General features: G+C 45.8%; 1 protein-coding gene across 1 annotated transcript in view; it reads right to left on the reverse strand.

The window, feature by feature from the left end:
• STAB1 (stabilin 1) overlaps positions 1-17,412 on the reverse strand; it is a 357,595-nt gene that overhangs the window by 34,582 nt on the left and 305,601 nt on the right. The window contains exons 57-58 of the mRNA XM_040361004.1: positions 8,240-8,344; positions 5,243-5,350 (exon numbers count right to left, since the gene is read on the reverse strand). Of these exons, the coding sequence (XP_040216938.1) occupies positions 5,243-5,350; positions 8,240-8,344 (213 nt within the window). The remainder of the gene's footprint in view (positions 1-5,242; positions 5,351-8,239; positions 8,345-17,412) is intronic.

The raw sequence follows: 17,412 nt of genomic DNA on the forward strand, positions 1-17,412 counted from the left end.
CCCTATCCATTCACCTGGAGGCAAAAAGTAAAAGTTAGTAAACACACAACACAAGGGTTTTTAAAATAATTTATTATTCTGCTCCGGATGTCCCCCCTGTCTTCTTTATTAGCTCTATTTCCAGGGGGGGCTTCTTCTTCCACTCTCCGGGGGTCTTCCACTCTCCGGGGGTCTTCTTCCACTCTCCGGGGGGGGTTTCTTCTTCCGCTCTCCGGGGGGGGTTTCTTCTTCCGCTCTCCGGGGGGGGGGGCTTCTCCGCTCTCCGGGGCTCTTCTTCCATCTTCTCCCCTCTTCCGCTGTTGACTCGGCGAACCCCGGTTCTTCTGCAGATGTCCGGTGCCTTCTTCTTCAGCGCTGGCTGCCTGCTATCTTTGTGTGTTAGCTCAATTAGTAACAGGCAGCCGGCGCGGTCTTCTGTGATGTCATGGTCTTCTTCTCCCTTCTTCCGATGTTGACTCGTCGCATCTTGTCGCTGTAATGATGGAAGCGCGCCTTGCATCCCATTTATATAGGCATCACCGTCCCATCATGCTCCGGCAGGTACCCACGTGGTGGGTGCCTACCCACGTGCATCCACCACGTGGGTACCTACCGGAGCATGATGGGACGGTGATGCCTATATAAATGGGATGCAAGGCGCGCTTCCATCATTACAGCGACAAGATGCGACGAGTCAACATCGGAAGAAGGGAGAAGAAGACCATGACGTCACAGAAGACCGCGCCGGCTGCCTGTTACTAATTGAGCTAACACACAAAGATAGCAGGCAGCCAGCGCTGAAGAAGAAGGCACCGGACATCTGCAGAAGAACCGGGGTTCGCCGAGTCAACAGCGGAAGAGGGGAGAAGATGGAAGAAGAGCCACGGAGAGCGGAGAAGCCCCCCCCCGGAGAGCGGAAGAAGACCCCCGGAGAGTGGAAGACCCCCGGAGAGTGGAAGAAGAAGCCCCCCCTGGAAATAGAGCTAATAAAGAAGACAGGGGGGGCATCCGGAGCAGAATAATAAATTATTTTAAAAACCCTTGTGTTGTGTGTTTACTAACTTTTACTTTTTGCCTCCAGGTGAATGGATAGGGGTACGATGTACCCCATATCCATTCACTTAGGGTGGGGGGCCGGTATCTGGGGGCCCCCATATTAAAGGGGACTCCCAGATTCCGATAAGCCCCCTCCCGCAGACCCCGACAACCAACGGCAAGGGTTGTCGGGAAGAGGTCCTGTCCTCATCAACATGGGGACAGGGTGCTCTGGGGTGGGGGGGCCTGCAGTGCGCCCCCCTGCCCCAGAGCACCCAACCCCCCCATGTTGAGGGCATGCGGCCTGGCACGGCTCAGGAGGGGGGGGGGGCGCTCGCTCGTCCCCACTCCCTTCCTGACCGGCCGGGTAGCGTGCTTTGGATACGGGTCTGGTATGGATTGTAGGGGGACCCCCTACGTCAATTTTTCGGCGTGGGGGGGTCTCCTTACAACCCATACCAGACCTAAGGGCCTGGTATGCTCCTGGGGGGGGGGGAACCCATGCCGGTTTTTTCTTTGAAAATTGGCATGGAGTTCTCCCTCTCAGGAATGCATGCTGAGCGACGCTGTCATTTTTTTTTATAATTATTTTTTTCACCCGTCGCAACTTTAGTGTCCCGTCGAAATTCTCAAAGCCGCCCGTCGTTAATTACGTTCGCGCGCTGCACGTCGGGAAAATGACGTCACACGCATGCGCAGTACGGCCGGCGCGGGAGCGCGCCTCATTTAAATTTTAAACGCCCCCAGGAGAGGAGGACCGCCTTACGACGGCGGCACTTAAGTTACACGGCCTGAAATTTCTAGGTAAGTGCTTTGACGATCGGGCACTTAGGTAGAGATTTTAAGTCAGTGTAACTTAACTGCTGAAATTTAAGTTAGGCTACGTTTTTGGGAATTTGGCCCATGTTCTCTAAGAACTTTCTTTTATGTATTGAACTTTTATTTGAAGCTACAAATGTACTGTAACTGTACTTATTATTCTTAATAGTGGGTATATTAAAACACACGGTTTTTATTTGCGTTAGTTCACGAGTCTGTCTCACATATACATCATTTGTCCAGAAGATTGAGTAAAGCCTTTTAAAAAACCCTTAAGTTTCAACAGTACTTCTAGGTATAGGGCGCATGTGAGCCATTCCAGTTCAGTGTGTGTACATCTAGCATTGACACTTAGCCGAGGGAGAACTTAGAACTGTGTCATGGCCTGGGGCTTACATAGGACTTTCTCTCTTACTGAACAGAGCCTAAGGAAGTGGCAAATGATCAGCCACAGAGGGTGGCAGTTTAGTGAGCGTATTGTTAAGTCTAGGATCAAAACAGTGGGTGGAGTGGGGAGCAGTTGCCAGCTTGCTGGTCTTGCAGCTATGGGGGTTCAAGTCTGTATACTAATATCTTTGTGTAGATGGCGAGTAATTTTTTTTAAACATTCTTTATTTAGTTGAACGTTTCATCAAAAAAAAAAAAAGTAGTAGTCACATAAAATAACAAAAAAATCTAAACAATCTATGAAAACGCAGAAGACAGACCGCATGCCATAATCCAAGTGTATACAATGCAATGACAGACAATACAGTAAGTAATAGCTGTATACTTTGGCATATGATATTCAGTGAAACTACAAACATTTAAAAAAAAATCTAAGCGGGGGAAAAAGTCATAGGGGAATAAGGTCTGGGAATGAAGGGAGGGAGGGCTTCAACCTGAGAAACCGCTGGTCAATAGGAAAGAAAAAAAAAAGAAAGGTCCAGGTTCATGTCCCTGAGCTCACTCGGTCTGCGTTCAGGGTCGTGCACCCACATCCATGACAGATTGGGAGCAGCAGCTATGCCTGTGCAGCCGTTGCATCCCAATTGACAAAAATAAGACTACCTGCACATGGATGCACGGAACACCTGTGCATCCCTGTGCCGGTAAACATGGCCCTCCATGGGTGTACACTTTAGTATGTCACATGTGAACGATGCTTTAGTAGCAATTTAGCAGGAATTTAGTAAGTTATGTTGTGTTTGTGTGAACTAATAATGATTTTAGCGTATTTTTTGTGGAAATATCGATTTGATGAACATTTGCTCAATTATTGCAGGGGCCAAAAAATCCGTATAGCACTTTTTTTATTCTACAGGTCATGTACTTTCCGAAAATGTATGATTTGGGGGGCTTTTTTTTATTTTATTTTGAAAGCTGTAAGTGAAAAATTGTAGTAAATTATATTATTTTACAGTTTTGCGTACCTTCAGTTTTCACTATTTCAGAAAAAGGTGCAATTTAAAATGTACAACATTTTTTATTAACTTAATACAGTTTAACTTTTATATTCAGTAGGAATTAAGCAGGAATTTTGTTAACTTTGCCATGTATGGATCCACCAATAATGATTTTAGTGTATTTTTAGCAAAAATATTGTTTGATAAACATTTGCGCTAATATCATGTTGCCTTAAAAATCAGTAGCACCTCTTTTTTATTCTGCTGGCCATGTGCCTTCAGAAAATATATAGTTTCGGGGGTCTTTTACAAACTCTGAAAGCTGTGAGAAATGAATACCTCTAGATTTTTTTAGAAATATTTGCACACATCCAATTTTCACCATTTCTCAAAAAGGCGCAATTTAAATGTACAAATATTTGTTCTTTATTAACTCAATACAGGTTTAGCTTTTACATTTACCGTATTAATCGCGGTATAACGCGCTCCCGCGTATACTGCGCACCCCTAAAGTTGCCCCCAATCCTGTGGAAAAAACGTTTTTTTTTGTACTTACAGTTTTGGTGTCTTGCGCGGCGGCCTCGTCGGGTCCGGCGTTCGTCTGTGGCTTCGGGTGTCCTCTTCGTCGGGTCTGGCGTCCTTCTGCGGCTTCGGGTGTCCTCTTCGTCGGGTCCGGCGTCCTTCTCCGGCGTCCTCGCGTCCTCCCCGCTTGTTTCCCGCGCCGAGTTTGAATACTGCGCCGACATATACAGAGCGCAGTACACTCGTGTATTGTCGGCAATGCTCGGCAACTCTCTCGCGCTGGCGTCCTGTACGTCCAGGACGTGAGCGCGGAAGGACCCGAGACTGCCCGACTATACCCGAGTGTACTGCGCTCGGTATATGTCGGCGCAGTATTCAAAACTCGGCGCGGGTATCGGCGTATACTGGGCACCCACGATTTTGCCCTGTTTTTCAGGGAAAAAAAGTGCGCGGTATACGCCGATAAATACGGTAGATGGAATTTAGTATACATTTTGTAAAATTTGCTGTGTTTGTATCTGCAAACATTATGTTTTGGTAAACACTTGTGCAAATATGGCAGGGCCTTAAAAATCAGTAGCACCTTTTTTTTTTTTTTACTGGTCCTATGCTTTCAGAAAATGTATAGTTTGGGGGGTCTTTTACAAACTCTGAAAGCTGTAAGTGAAAAATGAAAACCTTCCGATTTTTTGAGAATTCTGGTTATTTATAGTTTTGCGTATGTTCAATTTTCACCATTTTTCAAAAAGGCGCAATTTAACATTTACAAATATTTATTTATTAACTTAATACAGGTTAGTTCTTATATTAGGAATTCTCTAGAATTTGCTGTGTTTTTATCTGCTAATAATGATTTTAGTGAAAATATTGTTTTGATAAACATTTGTGCAACTATCACTGTGCCCTAAAAATCAGTAGGACCTTATTTTTATTCTACTGGTCATGTGCTTTCAGAACATATATGGTTTGGGGGGGTCATTTACAAACTCTGAAGCTGTAAGGGAAAAAATCAAAAAGCAATGGGAAAATTGCAAAAATGGCCCGGTCAGCTAAGTTTAAAAGTGGATAGGGCCTGGCAGTGAAAAGGTTAATCATATCTGCTGGCTTATCCCTGAGAGTTACAGTAAAGTCTTCCATAGTTTGGTTATCATTTACCCTGGCAAACCACTGTTGAAGTGTTGGTGGTGCAGATTATTTCTAGGTACTAGGAATGCATGCACTGGCAGTGATTAATAGATTGAGACATGCGTGCAAGATTAAGAAGGATTTTTTATTGTAAAAAAGTTAAAGAAACAAAAGAATCTACCTGTGTACCCTTTGAGGAGCTACCCCTCACATCATGAAAGGTACAAGAAGTGTCTCTTCTACAGGTACAGTATACAGACGGTGCAAAAGGACAAAATACCCATATTTCTTTGAAAGTTATTCTTCTTTCATTCATTGTTCTACATTATCACTGCTTTATGAGACCATTTCACTTTTTTGTACCTAGATGAACTTACCATTGCATGTTCTTCCATCTCCCTCATAGTGAGGGTTACATACACATTCATTGTCAGTTCTGCATGTGGCATTACCGTCACAGTCTGGTGAGCAAGTGGGCTCAATCACTACAATTGCATGTGAGAAAAAAAAGAATGATACTTAATCAGAAATTATCAATAGCAAGTTACATTAACTCCTTTACACTAGCACTTGTTTATCCCTTATAGGCAACAATGCATTTTATAGTTCAACTACTTGCCTTGGCAGTAATTTATGAATGAACTAGTGCACATGCACTGATGTTATAAATATATCTCTGCTATTCTTTCTACACGTGTTTTCGGGCGTGTTTAGCCAACTGAAGGGTGGGTTTTTCAATGTTAGCAGAGATATATTTGTTTAGGAGATGTGTTTGAGTTTTGTGAAAAATTACACCCCCATCTTAGCAGCACTGCCCATCATTACAAAATATGCCCCCTTCATGTAGGCATCCGCCCCTCACATGCACCCATCATGAACAAATACGCCCCTTACAGACTTGAATGAGCATCGGGAGCATGTGGCACAATGTCAGATATTGTGCACATGCCCCGTCTACAGCTGATGTTTGGCGGCTCCGTACTGCGAATGCGCAGTTTCAGCCCGGGCATTTCTCGACAGAACACCGGCAACGGGAACTTGCTGACCTCGGATTGTTGGAGCGGAGGTGAGTATCTGAGGCTTTAGCACTCAAGTGTACATAGATTGTAGGGAATAAACAAGGCTTTCTACAATTGACTTTGTTCTTTGTTCTTTGTTCTAATTACTCAATTTATTTCATATTTTTTTTAAAGGTGTAAAAAAAATTTGCAGTTGTGACCAGTAATAATTTTAAGTCATCTAGTGTTACTGTAGGTGCAAATTAAATCTTGTGATTTGTCCTCTTCATCACAATACATTTATGCTGCTGGTTAAAACACGTGGTAGGTATTTATTGGAGATCAAATGCAACAAACGTCAAGTAGAACTAAAGGCAAAACTTTTTTTCAGTTTGAAAAGATTAAAGGAGGGTTATAACCCCTGTCAGTTTTTCCTTTTGCCATCTGTGCTTCCTTGCCTTTCCTGTCCCATAGCTGAAACAGGAAGTCAGAGGAAATCCCTCCTCACCAAGGTCACCAGAACTAGTGTCCCCATTGGAAGATTTCCCCTTTAATTACTGTTCTGAGGACAACCCAAACAGTAAACTTGACAAATAGAGGTAAAGGTAAATCTCCCTAATGGGGGCACAAGTAGCAATAAAAACCTGACTGGTGTTCTAATCCCACTGCACTCTATTCTAAACTAAAAAGTTACTTTAACATAACTATACTTGTGTAAAAAAAAAAGAATGCCAGGTCAAAAAGGTGGATAGAGAGTTGACAACAATGGCTAAGGTGTTATTGAGAAGAAAAAAGGGCTGTTTACATTTTATTTTGATTTAGGCTTAATGTACACAGGATGTTTTAAAACCTCTCCTGAATGATTTAACTTGACAGATAGTAACCAATGCTGAAAAATGTTAATTTTGCAGCGCTTACATGCCGCGTTTAGCCGCATTTGCGTTTACAATTTTTATTTTTTGCAAATAGTCAAAAATGAAAAACGCCTGTAAAACGAAACATGGCTAAATGCTAGTTACTGCATTTAAACGTGTTTACAAGCGGTTACAGACATTTCAAATGCCTCTGAACATTCGTCCTGAATGCATTTTTTTACTTTACAAAAAATGCTTCTAAACTCAACTGCCTAGAAATGACCATAAATGCCCCTGTGTACATGTACTGATAAGAAAACACAGAGGAGAGTTCTGGGGCAGCTGGGGAAAAAAAAAAACGCTCCTAAACATCCGTTTACCAGCAGCAGTGTACATGAAGCCTTATGCCCCGGACACACGATCGGAATTTCCGATGGCCTAAAATCTGATGGAATTTTTCATCGGAATTCTGTTCAAGCTGTCTTGCATACACACTGCCAGACCAAATTCCGATTGTGACGTAAAACATTACGACGAGCCAAGAAAAGTGAAGTTCAATGCTTCTGCGCATGCGTCGACTTGATTCTGAGCATGTGTGGGTTTTTTCTCCGCCGGAGTTGCATACAGACGATAGGAATTTCCTATCGTTTTTTTCCATTGGAAAAAAAATAAAACCTGTCCTATTTCTAAACACCGACGGAAAAAAGTCAGATGGGGCCCATACACGATCGGAATTTCCGATGAAAAAAAGTCCATCAGACTTTTTTCATCGGAAATTCCGATTGTGTGTACGCGGCATTAGGCTTTAATCACACTTTTGTGAAGCAGTAATGCAAGCAAAATCGTACACATTCCCACGGAACAATAAAACCCATATCCTTTTTGCAGGTGAGCTATTATTCTAATGACCCCTCAAAGTACCTTGCTAGAGTGTGTGATAAATTGCACACCAAAATGCATTGCAACAAAGTACAGATCTTAGAGAAGAGGATGTGGTAGGAGGTCAGGGAGGAAAGTTGTGCAGCAATGGTGGCTCGTCCATTAGGGGCACAGGGGTGCCGCCCCCCTAATCCATGCACCCTGCTCCGAATCTAGTGCAGTGCACCGGACACATGGATTCCAATGATTTTTTTATTAGAAGCACACGATTAGAGTCGATTGTCCGGGAGTCCTAAGGCTTGATTGGCTGCTAGTCCTAACTCCTGATTGGCCAGGAGGAGAAGCGACTACCGGGACTCGGGAAATGGCAAGGGTGACGGGTAATCAATCGAGCGTTGGGGGGAGGGGGAGCAGCGATCGACTTAAGCGAGCGCTGGGGGGGTGGATGGTTTATGTGATTGGTTGACTAGCTGGCTGGGTGCCGCAGGCCACCACTGTTGTGCAGTAAGGGTAAAAGTGCAGTTACACTTTGAATTATACAGGAACCCACACAGTTTCTTTAGCTTTCACTAACAATATAAGCAATATTTGCACAGGAATATTTATAGAATGGGATTTCTACATCTGAAAGTTCAGTTCTTACCAAGTTTAATGTCACAGTTCTGGCCAGTCCATCCTTCAGCACAAAAACACGCTCCATCGCCAGAAATTCCATCGCTACATTGTCCATTTTGTGTACAGGTGCACTCTAGAAAGTAAACAGTAGATTTTTAACAAAGTATTTTCATGCACGCTGATCAGCTAAAACTCTATGACCACTGATATTATCTTGGTATAACGGCATCTGAAAAACAGTGGAATATATTAGACAGCAAGTGAACATGTTGTTCCTAAAGATGCTGTGTTGAAAGGAGAAAAAAATGGGCATCCAGTCTGTTGTGTATGGGGCTGTGTAGATGCAGACTGATCAAGGTGCCTATGCTGACCCCTGTCCACTGCCAAAGGAACCTACAATGGGCATATGAGTATCAGAAATGGACCACGGGGAACAATAGATGAAGGTGTCCTGGTCTGATGAATCATGTTACATCATGTGGATGGCTGGGTGCATGTGTGTTACTTACCTAAGGAATAGATGACACCAGGATGCAGTATGGGAAGAAGGTAAGCCTGGAGGCAGCGAAGGCAGATGTTTTGGACAATGTTCTGCTGGGATACCTTCGGTCCTACCATGGTTTCTGACATGTACCACCTACCTAAACATTGTTGCTGACCAATAAGGGTGAGCGCCGGCGTGTTAGCACAGTCCAAGTACAGAGCCCGCCAGGAAGTCGGCACCGCGCTGCGCTAATCACAGGCAGAGAGACATGCCCCATGGCTATATAAGTTTTGGTATCAGCCCTAGCATTACAGTGGGAGCGAGCGTTGGGAGAAGATCGGAGGAAGAACAGAGGGAGAAAACAGGGGAGAGGGGAGAACCGGCAGCGGAAGAAGACAGTAGAGAGAGGAGAACCGGCAGCGGGAGGAGAACAACTGAACCAGAGGATGATGTCATCAGTGGAGGGAGAAGAACCAGGGGATGTACAATGTACCTCATACTACTCATTCACATAGGGTAGGGGGCTGGGATCTGCGGACCTCCTTGTTAAAAATAGTAGTGCGAGGCAGTGTATTGCCTTTCACTGCTCTGAAATAATGGACTGAATGCAGTACTTTTTTCAACACACACCACCTGCACACCACTACAATGCAGTCATGTGAACCAGGCACACTGAAGACAAGGCATTTTGCCTGGAAGAGCAACCCAAAGAAGTCCTACCGCATCTGGTGTGAATGAACCTTGAGCCCTGGTTCACATGTCAAATTGCATGCCAAACCTGCGCAGATGTCTTTGAAATCTCCACCGAAATCGGGACTGACATGCAGGAATGAAATTGTGTGAGTTCAGCTTCCTGCAGTAGCAAATTGGATCATGCTTTCCTGGGGGTTTTTGCCTTCCTCTGGATCTGTGGGTATAGGTTTGTGGGGTTTTTTTTGGTTGAATTGCATGGACTTTTTTTCAACATTACTATGCAACTCGCACAATTTTATTCCCGCAGTCAGTGTGAACCAGGGCTGAATGTTGAATTATAACAACAGTAACAGGTTTATGTTGAGATTACACTAAAGTGACACTGGATTATGCTGTGTATTTCTAGGTCTGTTTGTCTTAACGTGCAAGATGGGAACAATGGACACCTTTTTTAGCAAAAAATAATTAGGCAAAGGACTCACCCCTGCTATATCTCCTGAGACATTAAAACACAAGATTGATCATCTAAACCTATTGGTGCTTTTTTTCATTGCTAATACTGCTATATTGGCAAACAGGGCCACCATCAGAGGGGTACAGCTGGTACACAAGTAAGGGGCCCGTGCGCCCCCACCCCATCTGTGCCACTGCCCCCCTTCCATGACACTTCCCCCTCCTGTCCTGCTGCCCCCCACCTGTCCCGCTGACCTTCTCCCATGACACTTCCCTCTCCAGTTCCGCTGCCCCCCTTTCATCCAGCTAACCCCCTTTTGTCATACTGCACTTCTCCTGTGACATTTCCCCCTCCTGTCTCCCTGCCCCCTCCTAACACACTGCCCCCACCTGTCCTGCTGCTCCCTTCCTGTCCCACTCCCCCCCTGTGGTAAGAAGAGATGGGACTGGAGGAGGACATGGGCTGAATGGGTTGGGACTCTAAGAGGAATGGGATGGAGGAGATGGGACTAGAGGAGAACATGGGATGGGGAAGATGGAACTGGAGTAAGAGTACATGGGGTGAAGTAGATGGGACTGCAGGAGGAGGAGGATGATGTGGTATGGAGAAGATGGGACTGCAGGAGTAGGAGATAGAAGAGCAGAAGGAGGAGGAGATAAAAAAACTGGAGTGGGAGTACATGGGATGCAGGAAATGGGACAGCAGAAAGAGGAGGACATGGGATGGAGGACGTGGGATGGAGGAGATGGGACTGGAGGAGGAGGAGTATGTGGGATGGAGGCGATGAGACTGGACGAGGAGGATGTAGGATGGGGAAGATGGGACTGAAGTAGGAGTACATTGGATGGAGGAGATGGGACTGGAGGAGGATATAGAATGGAGGAGATGGGACTGAAGGAGGATATGGAATGGAGGAGATGGGACTGAAGGAGGATATGGAATGGAGGAGATGGGACTGGAGGAGCATATGGAATGGAGGAGCATATGGAATGGAGGAGATGGGACTGGAGGAGGAGCAGGAGAATGACATGATAGAATTGCAGGCGAAAGAAGGATGACATGGGATGGGCCTTTGTGGGATGACCAGTGGGCGGGCTCTGGGAAATGTTGGTGGTCAGGGCCGGGTGGGGGGGGCTGCTGCCCTGTAACCAATACAAAATTCTAATTCTAAAGGCTGGAAAAGTGTAGTGCAAAAAAAGACAACTGTAAAGTTTAAAGGGGTGGTAAAGGTTTGTTTTTTATTTTATAAATAGGTTCCTTTAAAGCGGTTGTATACCCGCATATGGATTTTTTTTTTTTTTTTTTACACCTGCAAGGCAAAAGACATAATGAGCTAGTATGCACCGTTTTTTTCAGCTCTCAACAGGGGAATTTAACAAAAGAATGCCGGCAATTATCAGTTGTTAAGGAGCGGGGCTGCCGCGTCCTTAACAACCAATGACATTTCAGCTGTCCTCGCCTCCTTCTCTTCTCCTGCCTGCTGTCACTTCTACCCTTTGCTTCCTCCATTCCCTCCCACCAGCTATGCCAGGGGCCTTCCCCACCTCCTCCTTTCTCTCCCTCCAGGTTGCTGTGTTATCCAAGCCACTAGCGGGTCTGTCATCCTGCATTTTCCGACTTTTCAGCAGTGGCTGCGGGCGGCTCTCCTCATCTAACTGCTCCTCCAGGTTTTACCCAGCTGTTACATCTGCTCCCTTTCTCCCTGGTCAGGAGCTTGTTGTTGAGCCAAGCATCGGAGATCCTATTCACACATAGCAGCATGTGAGTGGACAATCTTAATTCCACTTGACAATAAGGTGAACTACGTCTATCAGCTGCAACTTTGTTTAGTTTTCTCCTTTGCCCAGTGTTACCCATGTGTGTATGATACACACAAGCTTGGCATGTCTGTACTTTATGGACTTTGCACTTCAAGGACTGGTTGTTAAATATGATTTTTGCATTTATTAATTTAATAAATAACAATCAATGTATTCATACATGTATCTTCTTAATTTTTACTTAAGTATTATTATTACCACCCCTCTACCCAATCTTCCTAGGCAATAGGTATCAGCGAGTACTCCAAAAAAATATTGATACTCGTACTTGTTGTTAAAAAAAATAACTAATAAGCATGCATTGCTTAAGCCAAAGCAGCCAGTCCCCAGGCCTGCACACTGTCGTGGGAGGGGTACAAAATTGTAATGTGTAAAATGTGAAAGTGTCTGCGCTGTAAAAAACCTGAAATGGGGGAGGGAAAAGGGAAGAGGTGGGGGGACAAAAATCCGTGGACCGTGGACCGTGGTATAGTAAGTGTATTGACACAGTGGAAGTGACCCACAATGGAAAATAAAATAGGTGTGGTCTAGCCTAAACTGTGTAACAGAAAACACATAAAAAATCTTCAAAATATCAATGGTATGTGAACAGTTCAAACAAGAAACCTCCTTAGGTGATTAATGGAAATAAAGGGATTTTTAATACAGCTTACCTGTAAAATCCTTTTCTTGAAGTACATCACGGGACACAGAGCGGCATATTCATTACTATGTGGGTTATATGGAGTACCTTCAGGTGATGGACACTGGCAATCTCAAACAGGAAGTGCCCCTCCCTATATAACCCCCTCCCATAGGAGGAGTACCTCAGTTTTGTAGCAAGCAGTATGCCTCCCAAAATGTTTCCCATAAGAGGGGTGGGAGCTCTGTGTCCCGTGATGTACTTCAAGAAAAGGATTTTACAGGTAAGCTGTATTAAAAATCCCTTTTTCTTTCTCGTACATCACGGGACACAGAGCGGCATATTCATTACTATGTGGGATGTCCCAAAGCAATGCTTTACTGAGGGGAGGGAGAAATCTTCCCAAGACACAAGGATTTAATTCAGAGATACTCTCAAATAATAATAAATCCAACTTAGTCGAGAAAAATTAACTTAAATTTAAATTTTAACTCAAGGGTGCCCCCGATTCTGAGGGTCTTAAATCGCAGCCCGCAGCACTGCCTGCCCAAAGGCTGTCTCTGTATTCCTTCTTACGTCCACCTGGTAAAATTTTGTAAACGCGTGGACTGAAGACCAGGTTGCCGCCTTGCATACTTGAGCCATAGAGATCTGATGGTGTGCTGCCCAGGAGGCGCCCATGGCCCTGGTAGAATGAGCCTTTACTGACAAAGGAGGAGGCAACCTCTTCAAGCCGTAGGCCTGAGTAATTAACTGTTTAATCCACCTCGAGATGGTGGATTTTGCAGCTGCCTGCCCTTTCTTGGGCCCATCCGGTAGAATGAACAACACATCTGTTTTCCGAATCTTCTCTGTAGCTTTAAGATAGGCCTTCATGGTCCTGACAATATCCAAGGTATGCAGCAACCCTTCCTTTCTGGAAGTGGGCTTCGGAAAAAAGGATGGTAATACCAAGTCCTGATTCAGGTGAAAACTGGATATAACCTTTGGTAAAAAGGAAGGATGAGGACGGAGAACCACCCTGTCCTTATGCAGAATAAGATATGGCTCCTTACAAGATAAGGCTGCCAATTCTGACACTCTTCTGGCGGAAACTATGGCGACCAGAAATACCAACTTCCTTGTTAGTAAAACCAAAGGAACTTCAGCCAACGGCTCAAAAGGTTTTTTCTGTAGAGTTGACAGAACAAGATTCAAGTCCCACGGACAAAGTGGCGACTTCACCGGAGGATTAATACGCAAGACCCCCTGAATGAAGGTCTTAACCAGCGAGTGGGTGGCCAGCGGCCTCTGAAACCACACTGACAAAGCTGAAATCTGTCCTTTGATTGTGCTTAATGCCAGGCCTTTATCCACTCCTAGCTGGAGAAAACTTAACACTCGATCAATGGTATACTTGCGGGAAAGCCATTTCTTGGACTCACACCAGCCTACGTAGGCCTTCCAGACCCTGTAATAAATCACCCTGGAAACCGGCTTTCTAGCCCTGATCAGGGTAGAGATTACCTGCTTAGACAGCCCTCTACCCCTGAGAATCAGGGATTCAGCCGCCAAATTTAGATGCCGTAATGCAGGGTGGAGGATCGGGCCTTGCGAGAGTAGGTCTGGCCGTAGAGGAAGCGTCCAAGGATCTCCCACTGACATCTTTAGGATTAGTGAGTACCATGCCCTTCTGGGCCATGCTGGAGCTACCAGGATGACTGGTTTGTGCTCCACCCTGATCCTGCGTAACAGGCGGGGTAGCAACTGTAGCGGGGGAAAGGCATAAAGAAGTTTGAACTGATGCCAAGGGCAAACCAACGCATCGGCTCCGCAGGCCATAGGGTCCCGTGTCCGGGACATGAACCTGTCTAGCTTCTTGTTGAATCTCGATGCCATGATATCCACGTCCGGCATTCCCCACCTCTGGCAGATTATGTGAAAAATTTGCGGATGCAGAGACCATTCGTCTGACGACTCAAGAAGTCTGCCTGCAGGTTGTCCACCCGGGAATGAATATTGCCGATATGCAGGGCACATGAGCTTCTGCCCACTGGAAAATCAAGCTCACCTCTCTCTGAGCTACCTGACTCTTGGTTCCCCCTTGGTGGTTTATATATGCCACAGCTGTGGCATTGTCCGATTGTATCCTCACCGGGAACCCCTGCAATTTGGCTGTCCAAGCCTCGAGGGCTAGCCGAGCAGCTCTGAGTTCCAAGATATTGATGGGTAACTGCCTCTCCGCCTGTGCCCAAGTACCTTGGCGAGTGCAACCATCCAAGATCGCTCCCCAGCCCCTCAGGCTGGCATCTGTGGTCACTATCTTCCAGGCCACGGGGCTGAAAGATTTTCCCTTCAGTAGATTCTGAGGATTTAACCACCAGCACAGACTTTGCCGGACTCTTGATGAGAGTGGCAAAGGAAATTCCAAGGCCTGTGGCCTCTTGCTCCATGCTGACAGAATGGCTGCCTGTAGGATGCGAGTGTGGCTTTGAGCGTAAGGTACCGCCTCGAACGTGGCCACTAGCTTGCCTAGTAGTCGCATACATAGGCGAATAGTTGGTTCTTTTTTTTTTTTTTTTGCTTAGAACCAGATGGATCAAGTCTTTGATGGCCTCGACCTTTACTAGAGGCAGGAACACTCTTTGCTGTTCTGTGTCTAACGTCATGCCGAGGTATTCCAACCGTCTTGTGGGTTGGAATGCTGATTTTTCTCGGTTTAGGATCCAACCGAACCTCTTGAGGTACTGAACCGTGAGGGCCACTGCTCGTTCCAGGCAAGGAGACGAGTGATCTATGACTAGGAGGTCGTCCAGGTAGGCTAGGACCGTGACCCCTTGGACCCTTAGGTTGGCTAGGATCGGAGCTAGGACCTTTGTGAATACCCGGGGGGCCGTAGCCAGCCCGAAAGGGAGTGCCACAAATTGGAAATGACGCTGGGCCACTGTAAAGCGGAGAAATCTTTGATGTGGCTGAAAAATTGGCACATGAAGGTAAGCATCCTTTATGTCTATGGACGCCAGAAAGTCGTCCTTCTGGAGTGCGGCGGCTGCTGACCGAACAGATTCCATCCGGAAAGAACGAACCCTTAGGTAAACGTTTAAACCCTTTAGGTCCAAAATTGGCCTGACATCGCCATTGGGCTTTGGAACGGTAAACAGATTGGAGTAGAACCCTAGCCCTTGCTCTTGGGCTGGTACTTCTACTATCACGCCCTGGCAAAGCAGATGATCCAACGCCGCCAGTAAAGAGGCCTCTTTTGTTGGATCGCTCGGTACCCTTGACTCCTGATAATGAGGTGGAGGAAACTTTAGAAACTCTAATCTGTAGCCTGTGGCCACGGAAGACCGGACCCATCTGTCGGGGATATCGGCTTCCCAAACCTCCGCAAAAAGACGAAGCCTTGCCCCCACCTTTGAGGGTGGGGGCGCCCCTTCATAAGGCAGACTTAGGGGCTGGCTTTGCTGGCTTACGATACCACTGCTTCTTGCCCCCAGAGGCCTGTCCCTGCGACTTATTGTTAAAGTTTGATCTCGCAGGAGGCCGTCGATACTGCCTGGAATTGGAGGGCCCCGGAACAGGGGAGAGCTGCCTTTTAAACGCAGGTCCCCGAAACTTCTTTTTGACCGGTAAAAGGGTACTTTTGCCACTCGATATAGTCTGAATATATTTATCTAGAACCTCTCCGAAGAGTCGACCTCCATGGAAGGGAAAACCTGCCAGAAGCTTTTTGCATGGGGGCTCAGCCGCCCAGTTCTTCAACCATAAGAGCCTTCTCATGTGTACTAAAAATAGTGACAAACGAGACGCCTGCTGAATGGAGTCCTTTATAGCATCCACCGCAAAGCACAGGGCTCTAGGAATATCCGATAACTCTTCTGCCTGTTGGGCAGGAATGTCTTTAAGCATCTGTTTTGTCTGGTCTGTTAACGCTTGACAAACCCCAATAGCAGCCACTGCTGGCTGTATTACTGCACCTGCCGTAGCAAAGGATGCCTTTAAAAGTGTCTCAAAACGCTTATCCACCGGTTCTTTAAACATCTGTATGTTTTCCACCGGGCAAGTTAAAGATTTGTTTACACAAGAGATGGCGGCATCCACAGCTGGGAGAGCCCACCTCTTGGAAAATTTTTCTTCCATAGGGTAGATGGTGGAAAATCTTTTAGGTGGTAAAAAGATCCTATCTGGTCGTATCCAATCCTGAAAAATCAGTTCCTCTAAAAGAGGATGGACCGGAAAAACAGCGCTGCTCAAAGGCGCTTTCAATGAACCTAAGGATGATACCGCCGAAGCCTGAGGCTCCGGTAAGGGCAACTTAAATGCCAGGCGGACCATGTCTGTCAATGACTGAATCCACAAGCTCTCTGCATGGGAGGCCGAGACTGGCTCCTCATAAGTAGACTCCTCATCCCCTGAACCCTCATGGTCCTGGGAATGATTTTCCTGAGCTTCTAATTCTCCGAGGGAGAGAACCTCAGCATCTGGGGGTACACCCCCCGGTGATGGAGACCTAGTCCGCTTCTTGCCCGACATGGAATTGACAATCATAGTTGCCAATCTCTTCTCTAGTCCCCCCAAGGAAAGGGCTAGCATTTCCTCTGTGACAAACACAGGGTTGGGTGGATCTGAACTAGCCTCAACACCAGATCCCCCTAATGGCTCAACCAAGGCACCCACTACTGGAATAATTTGTGGGGAGAGTACAGGCATATCCCGACTCGAACCTTCAGAATCTGAGGGGGAACCCCTTTGTCCTCTGGCACCTCTTGCCATTTCCCCTGATCCTGATGCTTTGGAAGCCATGGTACAATACCGAGGCACCCCTACTTACAACAACTGACTGATGTAGGTAGGAGAAAAAACTATGCGGTTTTAAGGGGACAGTAGTAACAACTAATGCCCAAAAAACCCAATGGGGAGACCAATATGTGTTCCCTATTTTTTTTTTTTTTTCAATTATGCAAATATATTCTTTTTTTTTTTTTTTTTATTTAATTTTTTAGGATTTTTTGGATCCTGAGTCCCTTTTTTCCCTTTTTCTACGGAATCACATTGTCTCCCCACAAGAGAAATTGCAAGAATCCACCTGCTGTAAGGAAATGTTTAGGCTAGATTGAAAAGCTAGTTCTGTTTGTCAGAACTGCAATAC

Source organism: Rana temporaria, chromosome 7, assembly GCF_905171775.1.
Source record: "Rana temporaria chromosome 7, aRanTem1.1, whole genome shotgun sequence".
Taxonomy (NCBI): domain Eukaryota; kingdom Metazoa; phylum Chordata; class Amphibia; order Anura; family Ranidae; genus Rana; species Rana temporaria.